Source organism: Mus pahari, chromosome 23 (genome assembly GCF_900095145.1).
Source record: "Mus pahari chromosome 23, PAHARI_EIJ_v1.1, whole genome shotgun sequence".
Taxonomy (NCBI): domain Eukaryota; kingdom Metazoa; phylum Chordata; class Mammalia; order Rodentia; family Muridae; genus Mus; species Mus pahari.
In genome coordinates, this window is record NC_034612.1 from 17,323,918 (window position 1) to 17,340,040 (window position 16,123).

Consider the following 16,123-nt stretch of genomic DNA (forward strand, 5'->3'; position numbering starts at 1 on the left):
TGGTGACCGGAAACAGTGTTTGCTGAATGGCTGAATGACATGTGGTATTCTAAGGGTCATTGCCATGTATCTGCAAACATTAGGCAACACCAGCATATTGACTCTAACATGTCTTTTATGTTTCTGCCTTCCTTGTTTTCTGTGTCAACCAATAAGCACCAAGAGTCAAGACCCTGTTTGTTTCGCAAGCTGACCACGGCTGCTTTTACGAGGCCAATCTATAGCCATATCCTCATAGTCTTACCCTTGGTAACACTGGCTCATTTAATGTATAACACAGCAATACGGAGACATACACCCTGCCTGGAAGCAGACAGCGCAAGCTGCTCTAAGCTGCACCCACAAGCTCCATACTCCGTCCATTTAAGATTTCAGCATGAACAAAACAAACCTAAAAAGTGGCCTCTTCCACTTAGAAGCCCTGGGCACATGTGGAGGCCTCCTGCCAATAACTCTGCCCTCCTATAAATCATATTAATTGTCTCCATGTGCCCGCAGCCTATGGGGAGTTTCGCAATACCCTTTGAGGAGATTAGTAGTCTCTGGTGTCGCTTATGAGACTCAGGCGAGCATCTGGAAGCAATTTCAGTTAAAGAATTAATGATTTTGAGGTTCAATAATACAGGACTTTAAAAAAAATAAATAAATACAGGAAACTTTGTTAGCTGGGGGGGGGGGGGGGGGTTGGGGGGGGAACCTGCGGGTTTCCCAAGATAAAGGGACCGACAATCCTCTCTCCCATGTGTTTGTTGGATTGAAGTCACGTGGCAGATTAAAGGAGGTCTTGAAGTGGAGCTTGCAAAAGGAAAAGCTCTGTTTGCTTAGGTCTCCTATTCTGGAGGATCAGGAAGGGAGATGTATCTGAGGTTCAAGAGATTGGAGGACATGACAGTAGGTATGGTGATTCGGGGTGTAGACGTGGTGGTGAGAACCCCTTGGGGCTTTAAATTCTTATTCCTTTTATTGAACAGAAGATGGTGGATGAAGCAGACCCCAGTTCCAGGGTCTGAAATAACAGGCTGTTGCACATCTCCTTTGCTAAATATTTGAGTTTTTTTTTTTTAAGTCATTCCCTCGAGACTTCCAGACTTAAAAAAAAACAAAAACAAACAAACAAACGAGAACGTTTAAGTCTGCCTTCCCCTCTAGGGGCCCACGTGACTTCATTATTGCTTCCTAAGGATGTGTCTACGGTGGCTCAGTGAGCTGTACAGTTAGTTAGGCCTGCATCGCCTAAATATAAAGTGGCTGCCTCCCTGGCCTGTGAGAGCCCAGTTGCGTTTCGGGTACAAGCTAGTCTCCAAGGCCTGGGGTCCTTGGGCTTCTTCTGCCTTCTCCTGACCTGGGGGTTGGAAAGCTTGCTTCTTGCCCTGGTATTTCTTCTACATCAATCACTGCTTTTAAAAGCAAAGCAGGTCCAAAGGATTGGTCAACATGATCCAGTCAGCCCTGGATGGGAGAGAGACCACTGAGCCTATGCAGCGTGAGGCTTAGAACAGGGTGGGGAATCCCCCGGTTAGGAGAGCTGGTGGCAGATAGAGGCTCAGACATGCAGCCTGGAGACTTTTCACTTGCAGATCCAAGAGAGTCTATGTGCAGCACACTGCCCAGGCTCCTGGACCAGCAGATGAAACCCTTGAGCTGGTAAGCCTGAAGGGACATCTCTAGAACCTGGTGATGCCAGAAGGGAGCGCTGGGAAGTCGGGAAAAAATAGTTTCGAGGGTGTGCAGAGAAACCGCTCTCACCGGGGCACATCTGAGGCATGGGTTTTTTTTTTGGGGGGGGGGTGTGAGGAGAGATGGAGACATGGCGTCGCTGTTTTGTTTTAATCCTGCACAGTTGATTTTTTTTTTTTAAGTATATTGGGTGAGAGACACAAAAACGAGTCTCGCCTTCGCCACGTGCCCCAGGCCGGTTTCTAAAGACAGTGGGGTTAGCCGCCGCTTTTCCACGCGCAGTGCACGCGGGGCACACATCTGAACACATCCCACTGAATCCAATCTTTCGCTTAGATAGTTCCTCCACAGCTGCACGTGACTTTGAAATCCAGTTGTCTTCAGCCCTCAGAAGAGGAGGACCTAGTGTTGTGGATGGGGAACCGACGACCCCGAGTGACCGTGAGGGGTGGGGGGGGGGAGCAAGTCGCAGGGAGCAAGGATCCAGCTCCATCCTGCGTGGTGAGCACCTGGGCAGAGCCGTCCTGCAGGACTTGGTTGCGCGGAGGCAGGAGACTGCGAGGCGGCCGATCAGCCGCAGGAGGAGAGGGATTCGAGGTCTCTGAGTCTCTTCGTTCTCTCTCTGGGTCTCCATCCCGAGGCCTGCGCTCCGGCGCACAGGCATCCTCCATCCATCCCTCTGGCCGCGGGCGGGGGCCGGAGGTGGGCGGATCCGGTGGGTGTAGTGGGCGGGCCCGAAGTGGGCGGGCCCGGGGGCGGGATCAGCAGGACCGCGGCTGCAACCCGAGAAAAGTTGTCTGGACCGGTTCAGGAGCAGCCGCCAGAGCCGGAGCGCTGCCGGGAGCGGCCCCGGGCATGGGGCAACCGGCGCGGTCCCCGGGCTGGCGATGGATGGCGTGACAGCGGCCACGATGCGCTCCGAGGGCGCGGCCCCGAGGCGGGCGGCGCGGTACGGGGCGCTGAGCCTGGTGCTGGCCACGCTGCTGGGCCAAGGTAAGGCGGGCGCTGGCGGGGACCTCCGGGTCCCCCAGTGGGCTGCGGGAAAGCCGGGGCGAGGGTGGAGAGGGCGGCGCGTGATCCGGGTCCCATCTTAGAGCCTCCAGCTACGGAGACAGCGGACACCGGCCTCAGCTTGGAGCATTAGAGTCGGGGTAGGAATCCTCCGCGGCAGCCCACCCCGAAGCCCTACTGCCTCCCTCCGGGAGAGCTGGGGGGGGGGGCGGGGGCGTGGTTGCTGGACTCTGGGTCTGGGCTGCCTTGACTTCTACATTGGGCTGCACACCCCGGACTCGGTGTAGCTGTGGGACGCCGGGAAGACCCTGGTTTCCCGCGGCCCCTTCCCCAGCTTTAGAGGAAACCCGAGACTTTCCTCCATACATTCATTAGACCGAGCGGTGGCGTTGAAAGCAGTGGACCGCTCTGGTTTCCAGCGACTCCGCCGTTAGGCTCCCACTTCGGTCCTTTGGTCCGGGGGCCGTGGGAACCAGGACTCTGCAGGTTTCTGGAGACTTGTGCAAACCGGCTGACGCAGCCTAGCCAGAGCGCACGTTGCCGCTTAAGGTCGCTAAGTCATAATATTACTCTTCTGTGAACCGGTCGGCAGCGGGCAGGGCTGGAAGATCAGAGCCGCTGGCTTCAGGCATTTAGAGTCCGCGAGCCACGGGGTGCGGTCGCGGGGGCGCCCTGGAGGGGTTTTTGCGTGCGATGGGTTAAGCCCGGGTGTTCCACGGAGTCCTGAGCCCTCCCGCAGCGAGGCGGGTTCGAGCTCAGCCTTTGACAGGGACTGGACTGAGGATTCCTCTCTAATCCGCCCCGCGCAGGTGTCGAGACCTCACTCCTGCCCGGGGCTCCAAGGCTGGACTGGAAATGTATCTGGGGAGACAAGTTGACAATTGGCGTTAAAAAGTAGAATTAGCTTTACAAAAGTCTCTACTCCACCATGTGAAACCAGGGGATGCCCCTTACTGGAGGAGCAATTCCCAGACAAGCCTGCCATGCACGCTGAGCTTCCTTCCAATGGGTCCTATTTCCCCAGAGCCCCGGGTAAACTGGGGAGGATTGGGAGTGGGCTTTTTCTCCCCCCAAAGAGCAGAAATTCAGGAGCCTTTACCTGTGTTCTGCTATTAGCCCAGAGGCGGCTCTCAGCACTCACCTCCCCGCGGATTCTGATCACCAAATGGCATAATGGGCAGAAAGAAAGAGACCCAGATTTCGCTTCTGACTAAGAAGCGGCTGTGATTGCGGTGGCCGGTTTAGACCTTGGGCTGGCGATTGAAGGCGCTGGGGTGGGGCTGGCATGGTGAAGGTTGCTGGGCTGGGAAAGCCCATGTGATGCAAAGCGCCCCCCTCCCTCCCCACCAAGACACCTGGATTTGCTAGACTTCACCATGTTGCGGGGAGGGAGGGGGGCTTCTAAGGTTGGTTCTGGAAACCTGTCTGCCAAATGTGTTTTCACTTTGTATGGCTAATGAAAGCTACAGTTCGTCCCCGGTGTCTTCCTAACACAGCCTGGTGTTTACTCTGTAAGATGTCGCGTGCGTGCGTGTGCAAGCGGGTGTGTGTTCGCACCTGTGTGTAGAGACAGGCGATCAATCCTCACTGTCTTCCGCAGTCCGTCTCCACGGAGGTTTTTTTTTTTCTCCTGAGACAGGGCCTCTCATCTGGCGGGGGAGTTCCCTCATTAAGTTCCTTCCAGCCCTGTCCTGTCCATTACTGCCTCCTAGGCGCTGGGAAAGCCAGCCTGCCTCACCTGCCTCGCTTTTTCTGTTTCCTGAGTCTGGGATTCAGGTCCTCCTGCACTCACGCGCATGTGTGAGTCTACCCCTGAGCCACCTCCCCGACTCCTCCACAGCATGTTTGACAGAAACAAACACCTTCTCACCCTTGTTTAAATTTCCACTGTCTTAAAAACAGCTATGCCACCAGGGACTTTTGTCTATACAAGGGTCTCTGTGCATGTTTCTGGAACCTTGGAAATCTGTCCAGTCATTGGCCACCAACCACCAACCAATTGTGTGTTTTTGACGGTTAATTCTGAAGCTTTGCAACACATCAGGGGTTGCAGAAAACACGGTTGTGCTCTGGAGTTTTCATAAATAGGACAGTGCATTGAAAGGAAGGGCTCTCTCCCTAGCCCTGCCTTGAGCTGGAAACACCGGCTTCTTCTACATCTGTCAACCCTCAGAGGCAGGTGGAAAGGGTTGTGGGCTTGTGATGGCTTCTGATTAGGTGGATGGGCCCCGGAGACAACTGGTTTGGGCTATGGAACCCGTTGGAAGGTCCACCGTTATTGAGATGTGCACATGGCCAGGTGGACCGAGGCCTCCATGGAGGTGTGGGCTGCAAGCTGTACACATGATGCTGCCATCGGACGAATCAACGGAGGTGAATGAAGCTCGGGAGCCTTCGATTGGAGGAGGCTTTGGAGCTATTTGGAAATAGCTTTAAGATCAGTGTTGGCCACTGAAGGAAGGAAGAAAGGAAAAATAAACACTTCTTTGGCCTCTTAGCACTCTGGGGGCTGGAGTAAGAAAGGTTCTTCCCTGCCCAAGGCCATGCTGTCTTTGGGGACCAGGACCTCCGTCCACCCTTTCTCATCTGTCACACAGCATCCCCATGTGTGTCAGCTTTTCAAAGGTCCCTGGAACCCCCACTGATACACCACCAGGCTTTGGCTCTTCCCTGTTCACCCGGCTCTCATCAGACTTGGACTGCCTACGCGATGCTTGCAAAAGACTGCGCAGATTTTCAGTGTTTTTGTTTGTTTGTTTGGTTTTGGTTTTGAGTGGGAGTATCCCTATAATAAAATAGAAATACATTTATAGTCTTAAAAATCGGTGAAGCCACGTAAAAATCCATTTTCCTCCCTGTAGCATCTATGTTGGACTCCTAAACTACACTGCACAACTGCATACAGATTTTCTGAGTAAACTACAAGAAATGATCTTCTATTTGCCACAAGCTATACATAAGCTTATTTTTTATTTTTATTGTTGTGTATTAGTGTTTGCTCATATGTAAATCTGTGTACCATATGTGCAGTTGGTTCTCTTGGAGGCCAGAGGAAGGTGTGGCATCCCCTGGAAACAACAGTTACAGATTTTTTTTTTTTTTGAGCTACCATGTGGGTGTTGGGTTCAAACTCAGGTCTTCTGGAAGAGCAGCCAGTGCTCTTAACCATTGAGCAATCCCACCGGACCCTGGTTATCCCCTTTGTTCTTAATAAAGCTTTGCTCTAAGCTTTATTAAGGAAAAAACAACCGCATACAATGAAATGTTCCCATTTAAAGTAGGTAGTTATAAGTTTTGACAAACACATATAAATGTATCAACTTTTGGATCACCTTCGGAAACCCTGTACCACCTCCTTCCACCATCCTGTTTCCATAACAACAGGGTGATGGACTCCCACTGTGCCTGGCTTTCAGATCTGCTGCTGTCCAATCAGCACAGTCTCCTCCATAGTCAGCTTTGCCTCTGTGGCGGTCAGTGGACATTCCTTTTCAGTGCAGAGTAATATTCCCTTGACTGGCTGCAACAGTTTACTTGTTGCTCAAATGAAAGCTAGTTGAAGGACTGTGGGTCTTGGCAATTATGGAAAACTTGGGAATATTCACAGACCGGTTTCTGGGTGGCCTGGGTTTGTTCCTCCTGGATGAGTATCTAGGCCTTGGGGTGATGCTGAGTGATTTGGTAACTTGGACATTTTGTTTCCCCTCCACCAGATCACTTTGTATCATCCTTCCCATTGAGTATCATTGTTATTTGGTTACTTGGAATACTGCTATTCCAGTAGCCAAGTACAAGCAAATTACTTTGGGCTGTTGTTGTTGCTTGGTTGGATGGTTGGGTGGTTGGTTGGTTTTTTGGTTGTTGGTTTTTGGAGACAGGGTCTTTCTGTGTGGTCCTGGCTGTCCTGGAACCCACTCTGTAGGCCAAGCTGGTCTCCAACCCACAGAGATCCACCTGCCTCTACTTCCCAAGTACTGGGATTAAAGGTGTGCACCATCACCACCATCACCACCATCCGTCGTCTTTGGGATTTTAAAACTATTTCCTCTTGGTGTGTGCATGTGTCTATGTAGGTGCACACATGTGGAGGTCAGAGGGCTTCCCAGAGGTCCAGGTTCTCACGGTCCCACCCTGTGGATTCCAGAGGTGGAACTCAACAGATTGTCAGGCTTGGTAGCAAGCTGCCTTACCTGCTGAGCCCTCTCACAGCCCCTCTGCGGGATGTTTTTTACATGTTATGTTTTCTTGACTCCTTTGGGGTTTAATTTATCCTCATTCTTCCGGCATATAAGGTGGAGTGTCCTTTGGGTTTCATGGCCGTCCATGCATCTCCTTTGGTGAAATGACCCTTTCAATATATTGCATACCCACTTAAAAATGGTGGTCGTTTCCTTTCTTACTGGTGGTCTTTTAATGCAGTTTATGTGTTCTAGACACAAATCCTTATCAAACTGTGTCTGGAATATGTTTCTCTTCAGTTGTCCTGGGAAAATCAGATTTTAAATCTTAATGAAAAAGTCTCCTAACAATTGTGTCTTAGTTGCCAATTCCAGAAAATCATCCCCTAGGCCAAGGTCACAAGAATCTCTAGACACTGGGGCCATCGAGTACATGTGAGTTCAATACCCCCCGGAGGCCAGAAGAGGGTGTTAGATCCCTTGGAACTGATCTTACAGAAGGTTGTGAACTGTGATGTCAGTGCTGGGTGTCAAATCCAGGACCTCTAGAAGAACACCTATACTCTTAACCACTGAGCCATGTCTCCAGCCCCAAATCATTGCCTTTTGTATTTGCTGTTGATAGTTTACGAAGTGCGTACAGTTGGGCTTTCCTTTGTTTATCCAGTACACCAATCTCTGTCTTTCAATGACCATGTTTACACCATTTATATGTAATGTAATTATCTGCACGTTTACATTAGGAACTGACACTGTGCACACTGCTTTGCTTCAGGTCCTTTCTGCTCCTTATTCTTCCCGTGTCTCTTTCTGCTGTAGGGTTAAGCATTTTCTGTGATTCCATTTTATCTCCTTTATGGGCTCATTTGTGCTTCCGATTCAGCTTTACCCATTGCCCTAAGGTTTACAAAATGCATCTTTAATTCATCAAAGCTTATATTCAAGCTGCATTATGCTGCTCCGTAGGCTTTATACTAATCTTAAAAGAGTATATTTCCAGGACCATTTATTTTCCCTACACAAAACCATTTTGAAGTCCGTGCACTTTTGTGTATTAGATATCACTAAGAGAATTGTTGATTAAGGATTGTTGGTGTCGTTTATCAGAGGGTGAAAACTCACATTTAATCAGCTTGCACTTGTTTCTGACCAGGCATTTTGGGCATCCTGTAGCTGCTATCCCTATGGGTCTTTATTCTGTCTCCTACCTTTACTCAGTTCTCTTGTTTAAGCACCCTGGGGATTTAGAAGTTGCTGCCTCTAGGAGACCAGGAAGGTCAATACAGAGTCTGAGTTAGCAAAATTTCCAAGAGAATGGGTTATGCTACTCTTCAGAGACTGATATTCCATCTTTTGCATCGTACACACATCCTTTTCCCCCATGACAGTTGCTAGCAATACAGTAGGACTCTGAAATGGTTGGAATCCTGAAGCCACCGGAGATTTTGATGTCCTTTCTACATAAGACTCACATTCTTCGATCCATGTGGAGAGGTATCACTTATAGGCTAATTGAGGTCAGACGTCGTTGCCCTGAAAGGGCAGCTTCATTCTGGGCCTCAGTTCTGCCCATTCCTGGAGGGACTGCACAGAGAGCCCAGAAATCTGGAGGCCTCATAGGCACAGCATGCAATCCACTGTAGGATCCCCATGGCTATCAAATACTCCTGCCTTCCACGGAGCAACATTGTTTAGATGCTGTGGGAACTCTGCTCATTTTCAGTGATTTTTTTTTTATCTCTGGTTCAGGACGTAGATTCTTGGGATGAATACACTCAGGGCTGGACTGAACTTGAGAGTGTGTGTGTGTGTGTCTGTGTGTGTGTGTGTGATCATTTTTATTTCTTTAGAAGCTCCCCAGAGCTGGGGATGTAGGTCATTGGTAGGGACTTGCCCGGTGTGTTGGAGACCCTTGGTTCTATTTGTAGAACTACAAATCAAACAAACTGAAGAGCTGCCTAAAATTGTGAGTCATTCTACAGTGTAGATGGGCAGTGGTCGGATCAGAGAGTAGTCAAGTCTCCACAGGGCTCACACATCAGGTATCTTAAAGGGCTGCCGCATTAGGACTGTTGAGAACTGCTGTACTAGAACCTGATGGGACAGTCTGACTAATAGCACCACCATGCCATATTCAATCAGAGTCTCTTTCCCAGAGAGAAACCATAAAGTCATTTGTTACCAGAAGGGGATGGGTAGATGATATAAGCAAAATCCATGGACATTGTTCTCCCAGCACAGAGACCTTATGGGTGTTGCTGTTACCATCAGCACAGTTGTTCTGAGCCCCAGATTTTAGTGTATGAAGAATCAGACTTACTTCCTATGTCTTCAGGACAGAGACATGTGAGCTAAGACATGTAACACCTGTCTCCTAGGGCTGGCATGACAAGACACCACATAGGGGGCCGCCTCTGTGCCACCTAATCTACAGTTTAAGGTAGAGACAGAATCAATTCTCTCTCGGAGCCAGAGTACAGAATCATGGTACCTGCAGGACCATACCTTTTCCTAAGTGCTTAGGATTCTTTCTTGACTCTCCCAGCTTCTGGAATCTCTAGTGTTTCCTGGCTTTGTGATTGTGTCACCCCCTTCTCAGCCTCTGTGGTCCCGTGGCTAGCTTCTGGGTAGGTCCCTCCTCCTCCATCTTTGTGTATAGGGTTGGAGGGGTGAAAGGGGCTGGGGGGGATCAGGTGTCATTCCTCAGGTGATCTTTACATTGTATTATTAGACACCATCTCACTGGCCTGGGACTTACCAATTAGGATAGTCTGGCTGTGAGTTCCCCATGCTTGCAAGCCAAGCCCTGTGCTAACTGAGCCATCTTTCCACCCTGCCCCCCGCTCTGCCTTATAAGGCTAATTGACATTGAATGCAAGGCCCACCCTAACCCAGAGTGTTCGAAATTCTCAACATAACCGAACCCACAGGACCCACCCTTTCCTAAGTAAGGATGTGCTGACTAGCTCTGAGGAGAGATGTGTCTTCCAGGGCCATCAAGCCATCAACACGTAGTTAGAAGAGTTCAGAACACTTGCTGTTGTCATTGGTCCTGTTAACACTAACCAGAAAGAGTATCGTAGAAGACAGTCTCATCACAGTGGGATGTTTTTAAAAGGCCTGAGCGTGATGTTGAAACAAACAGAACAGCGCACTTAATGACAGCAGAAGGAAAGGAAAAGATTCAATGCAGTGTCCCTATGTCACAGACATAGGTGTGTGTGTGTGGGGGGGGGGGTTATGTTGTCCTGAAATACATCAACTGCCACCACCACCACCCCCAGAACTTCCTTTCTTTTTGGTTTTCCACTAATTTATTCACTTCACATTCCAAGCTCAGTTCCCTCCTCTTCCTCTCTTCCCAGTCCCACCCTCAGAAACCCTTCCCCCCCCCACTACCTCCTCCCCTTCTCTGAGGAGAGTGGGAAATCCTCCATGGGTACCAACCAGGCCCTAGCACATCAAGTCACAGGAGGACCAAGTGCATCCTCTCTCACTGAGGCCTGACAAGGCAGCCCAGCTAGGGGAAAGGAGGTCCAAAGGCTGGCAGCAGAGGCAGAGGCCTTGAGGGAACAGCCAACCAATGACTGGTCCAACTTGAGATCCATCCCCTGAGAGAGAGAGCCACACCCTAGCATTATTACTTCTGTTCTTAAGCACTACATTCCCTCTGAATCTTCAGGACCATCAAAGTGGTCAGAGCAGCCCTGGGATATGCCTCTTAGTTAATTTTCTCATCCATTCTCTAATGGACTCCTTTTGTTTGTTTTGCTAAACCATTCCTCCCACCCCCATCTTTAATGATCATAGCTGCTTTCCCTTGTGTCTCCTTACCGCATCTGTGAAAATGTTAATACCGTGTTAACCTGCCTTGGCATGTGGTGACCCATTAGGGACTCTGTGAGGCATTGTTTCTTATATTCTCAAACTAAAGAAACTTTGAAGATGGTCCCCTTGTCTAGTACACACATCCACATGTGTGCACACAGTGCTAGTTTCTACTCTTATTATTGAATTGGATCTTAGCAATGATCCTTAGAAAAACAACAACAATATAAACAAAGAGATCTGGCCTTCACTCACACACACACACACACACACACAAACCTACTTTGAATAGTATCAGCCTTAGAAATGTTGTTTCATCATTTTGTTTTCATGGGGAACAATGATTTTGTGTGTAGCCAGTGAGGTACTTACCTGCTTCTGCATGGTGGTGACCAGTGGATGAGTGTGGAGTTACTCGGTTTTCTGTTACAGCATCTTCAGTTGAAAAGGCAAAAACTAAAACAAAGCAAAACAAAACAAAAATCCCCCCAGTTTTGCATCTGGGGCTGTGTATTAGTGTGCTGCCTGAAGGATCCTTGTGGGCTTCAGGGACAGTTGGATCCAGGAATCAGGCAATGTCACAGTATGCTCTTTGGTCTTCTCTGGGTGGCTTTGACTTCATTGTGGGGGGCAGTTGCCTCTGTCTCCTGAAGCTCACCTGATACTTATATTCCTTTGGTATAGCACACCCAGCCCAAAGACGGTGACTTCTTCAATGAATGTGGAAATTTCAGGAGTGAGTCCATTGACAGTAGCTACCCACACTTGAGCCTTTCAGTTGTTGAAGGGGACAGGGATGGGAGTTTCTGATTGGCTGGGTCAGTCTCTGGAGCTTGAGGCACAGGCTTCGCTCCGTTCTAGCCACTAGGACAGAGTATGGAAAGAAGAAAGATGCACAGAGATTTGAGACTGGAGAGAAGGCTCAGGGGTCAAGAGCACTGGCTGCTTTTGCAGAGGACCTGGGTTCAGTTCCCAGCACCCACAGGGTGGCTTGCAACTGTCTCAACGCCAGAGGATCCTGTGTCACCCAATCTTCAGTTGGCTTGTGTGGGGTACTGCATGTGTGTGGTACACACTCTAAATCCAGGCGAAGCGTTTGTACACATAAATACATGTTTTTCTTTAAAAGGGGACGATGTTTAGAATTTTTGCTTTTAAAAAGGGACTAGATGCTCTGTGGTGAAGCCAAGCATCTCACAAGCAGCGAAGGAACAAAAGCCAAATGATAACGGCCAAGGCGGAGACGCCTCCCTTCCTGGGGACGGGGTTGGGATGGGAGGATGTCAGCTGGATTCTCATGGTTATGCATAAACAGCCACTTCGTAGGAGTCTCCAGGAACTGGGGGGTGGCTCAGTCCGTGAAGTGCTCGCCACACAAGCCTGAGGACTGAAGGCTGATTCCTGCACCACCCACACAGAGAACTCTGTGTAAGCCGGGCGTGGTGTTGCACGCCTTTAATCCCAGCACTCGGGAGGCAGAGGCAGGCGTATTTCTGAGTTTGAGGACAGCCTGGTCTACATAGTGAGTTCTAGGACAGCCAGAGCTATACAGAGAAACCCTGTCTCGAAAAACCAAAAAAAAAAAAAAAAAAAAAAAAAAGAAAGAAAGAAAAAAGAAAAAGAGAATGTGTGGGAGGGGTTGTAATCCCAGTGCCTGGGAGTCAGAGATAGGAAGATAGATCCTTGGGCCTCAAGGGCCAGCCAGCTTGGTCAAATCAGTGAGTTCTAGGCCAGTAAGAGACTCTATCTCAAAAAGAAAATATGCCTAATAGCTGAGGAATGATACCTACAATTGACCTCTGGCCTCCTCATGTATGTAGACACATACCTAACATGTACACACACATACACACACACACACACACACACACACTCCTCTACCACCCAGCACACTCCCACTGAGAGGATTCTGTTTGCTTTGGAAATCATTCATTCATTCATTCATTCACCCATCCGGCATGGCTCCAACTCTGGCTCTAGACCAGGCTCTCCCATCACTGACCCTTCCCCGCAGAATGGAAGGATCCCTCTTCCCATCTCCCCCTTTCTCCCACCCAGGACCTACGAAGGATTTGTGGTTGGATTCCTAAAGCCTTGGATATACACACGCAGCCCCCAAGGCTCCCCGCTGCCTTCCTCATACCCCGGGAGAAGTCTCCATCTGGAGCGATTTGTTCTGCCCCAGGTTTATGTAGCATCTTTGGTTTTCTGAGTAGCAGTGTGTTCTTTTCCTTCAACTTATGTAAATGTTTTGGGTCAGTACACAGCCCCGGGTTCCCATTTCATTAATGAATTGACTCACAGCAGACTTTTCTCATTTCTCTTCAAATTCAAACATTTTTATCCTGAAGATACAGGTCCTGGTAAAGTACCCTTTCCTAGCTGGAATCCGTCCCCTCCTTCTGCTGCTCAGTTGACACTCAGTCTATGGCCCTGTCCTTGAACATTGGGTCTGTGAGGAGAAACGTTTAGTGGCTTTCCCTAAGAGGTTTCCGTCTAGCTTTGAAGGCAACACCTTCGCCCCCAACCCCTGAGGTTTTCAGTTCTGCCGTTCAATGTGTCAATAGGGCTGAACCACAGAACCCAGATATTATTCTGGGTTTTATTTGGGGGTTTTAAAGAATGAGTTTAATGTTTACATCAGTAGACTTTGAGTACATGTAAGGATCTCTTGAATGTAGATGAGCCTCCGTCCAGTGAAGTGAAGTCCTCCTTATACCAACAGAATGGCGTCCCTGACAAAGGCAAACTTGGGATTCTGAATTGCAGACTTGGACTCCCCTGCAGATGGCTGGCAGCTATTGGCCCCAGCTGCATCTGTCTTGGTGTGAGTCGGTTCTCCAAGACAAACCTCCCGGTGCACACCCATTCATTCTGATCCTGGATAGCCTTGGCTAACAGAGTGTCCTCGGGGGCTGGATTCTAGGCACAGAAGAGTTTTTTTCTCTTTGGCACCTCACTCTTCTGTTCTCCGATAACACCACCACTTGAGTTTGGGGCTGTTGCTCTCTCCATAAATGACACAGGGAAAGTCCTTCCTTCTAAATTCCCACCACCTTCAGGCAGCACCAGCTGCCTCTGAGATGGGAAAGCTCCCACCCACCCGGCTCACGTGGTCACAGAACTGTGTCCTTTGCCACGACCTTGCAGAGGCTCCCATCAAATTAATAGCCAAGGTTGCAGTGAAGCACACCAAATGCTCTTTGAGTTTTCTTAAAAATAAAGACAAAGCTATAACAAAAAAATTCCGGTCCTCAGACCCAAGGTGTTTGCTCCCTTTGAGTCAGTGCTGTCCCTTGTAACAGTCAAACCTCAGAACTTCATGTGCTATTTAGTTGTCCTGGTTTCTTTTTATTTACTCTTTTTGTTGTTGTTGTTTTGCTTTTTGTTTTTTCGAGACAGGGTTTCTCTGTGTAGCCCTGGCTGTCCTGGAACTCACTCTGTAGAACAGGCTGGCCTCGAACTAAGAAATCTGCCTGCCTCTGCCTCCCAAGTGCTGGGATTAAAGGTATGTGCCGCCACCGCCTGGCTGCTCATTTGTTTTTTTTAAATTATGTATATACTCTGTGCATTTGTATGGGTGGCTATGCACCTGCGTGCATTACACAGTGGCCAGAAGAGGGCGCTGGATCCCTAGAGCTAGAATTATAAGGGGTTATGAGCTGCCAGGTAGGTACTGAAAATTAAACTTAGGTCCTCTGGAAGAGCAGCTAGTGCTCTTGACCACTGAGCTGTCTCTCCACCCTTGTCATGTTTCTTTACTTTTCTCCGTCTTTCTTTGAGTTTTATCACCTTGACATTGCTGAAGGTGCAGGCTGGTCTTTTCATGGCTGTGGTGGTTCTTTCATTGTGAGCCTGACTGGTTTTAAAATCACCTAGGAGACACACTTCTTAGCATGTCTGTGAGGGCATTTTCATGGAGGTTTCCCTGATGTGGGAAGACTTGCCCACTCTGGGTGGCACCATCTCCTATGCTTGAGTCTTAGATGGTGTCAAAAAGAGAAAGTGAGCTGAACATCAGCAATCACCTCTTTCTTTCCTGACTCTGGATACAATGTGACCAGCTGCTTCACTCTCCCGCCTCCATTCCCTCCCCACCATGACGGGCTGTCCATCAAAAATGAGACCTCAAAATAAACCTTTCCTTGAGTTGTTTTTGTGAGGTATTTTGTCACAACAATGGAAAAAAAGTTTAATGTCATTTATCAGGCTGCTCAGATAAGCAATCCCCTTAAAGTTTCTTTCTCTGGCTACTTGATCAAGATAATTTCTTCCAGGCTCCCTTGCTGTGAGGGCTTCTAAATGATGTTTTAAATCAATATGTATTTTTATAACAAAGGTATATGAAGACCCCAAATTTATCTCACTTCTTGGTAGAGCTTCAGGTTTTCGTTTTGAGTCCAGATTCCTCATCTCTTACAAAGCTATAACAACAACAACAAAAATCTGGTCCTCAGAACCAAGGTGTTGCTTCCTTTATTTTATTACCACCCCTGTTTATTTTGATGCTTAAAATATCATGGATTTGGCCATGGGACGCCATTTTTACAGTGATGTCTGTGTCATTTTGACAGGTCTTCATTATTTTTTTAAGCTGTTCTACTTTCTGGATTTAAGATTCTTCAGGCTAATCTGTACCTCCATGTCCTGGACCAAGACTCAGCTCAGTTACATGGATTGACGAATGGTCTTTAGAAAACAAAATCTTATATGCAGATGTGCCCCAGACCCAACTGACAAAGAAGGAGCCATGACACTGCTTTTAAGTCCTCAGAGTAGCTGGTCTGTATCTCTGCTATTGACTATTACACTGAGTGGAAATGATGAGACATGCCTAGTGTCCCATGTTACATTGTCACAAGGTGTCACAACACTGGGGTCCACACAAATATTGCAATTCCCACCTGTCCTGGTTGAACTTAATTGTCAACTTGACACAACCTACTGTCATTGAAAAGAAAGCCTCACTTGAGGAGTTGTTTAGATAAGATTTGCGCATAGGCATGTTGGGAGCGTGACTGTGAATTAATGTAGGAGAGCTCAGCCCACTGTGGGTATCACCATTCCCTTGGCAGATGGTTTTGGACTGTAGAAGAAAGCTAGCTAAGCATGAACCTGTGAGCAAGCAGTGTTCCTCTGTGGTTTCTACTTCAGGTTCTTGTTTGACTTCTTCCCCTTATTTACCTCAGTGATTGACTCTGACTTAGAAGTGTAAGCCAGATATGGCCTTTGCTCTCCTTTAGATGTGATGTTTTGTCACAGCAACTGAAAGGAAACTAAAGCTACATTGCTGGAACCAGAAGAACAGCCTTCCCAGAAGAAGAGAGCTGTGTTGGAATCAGAAGGAGAGAAAGGAATGATGGGCACATTGAGTTGGTGTCTGATGAACAGGATCACAGCACACTTGACAGACATGGTATAGACTGAGT

The 16,123-nt window shown here is 48.5% G+C and overlaps 1 protein-coding gene across 1 annotated transcript in view; it reads left to right on the plus strand.

Moving 5' to 3' along the window:
* Positions 1-2,474: 2,474 nt before the first annotated feature.
* Positions 2,475-16,123, plus strand: part of Tmem132c (transmembrane protein 132C) — a 307,579-nt gene continuing 293,930 nt past the window's right edge. The window contains exon 1 of the mRNA XM_021187016.2: positions 2,475-2,670. Coding sequence (XP_021042675.1) covers positions 2,565-2,670 — 106 coding nt within the window. The 5' untranslated portion in view covers positions 2,475-2,564. The remainder of the gene's footprint in view (positions 2,671-16,123) is intronic.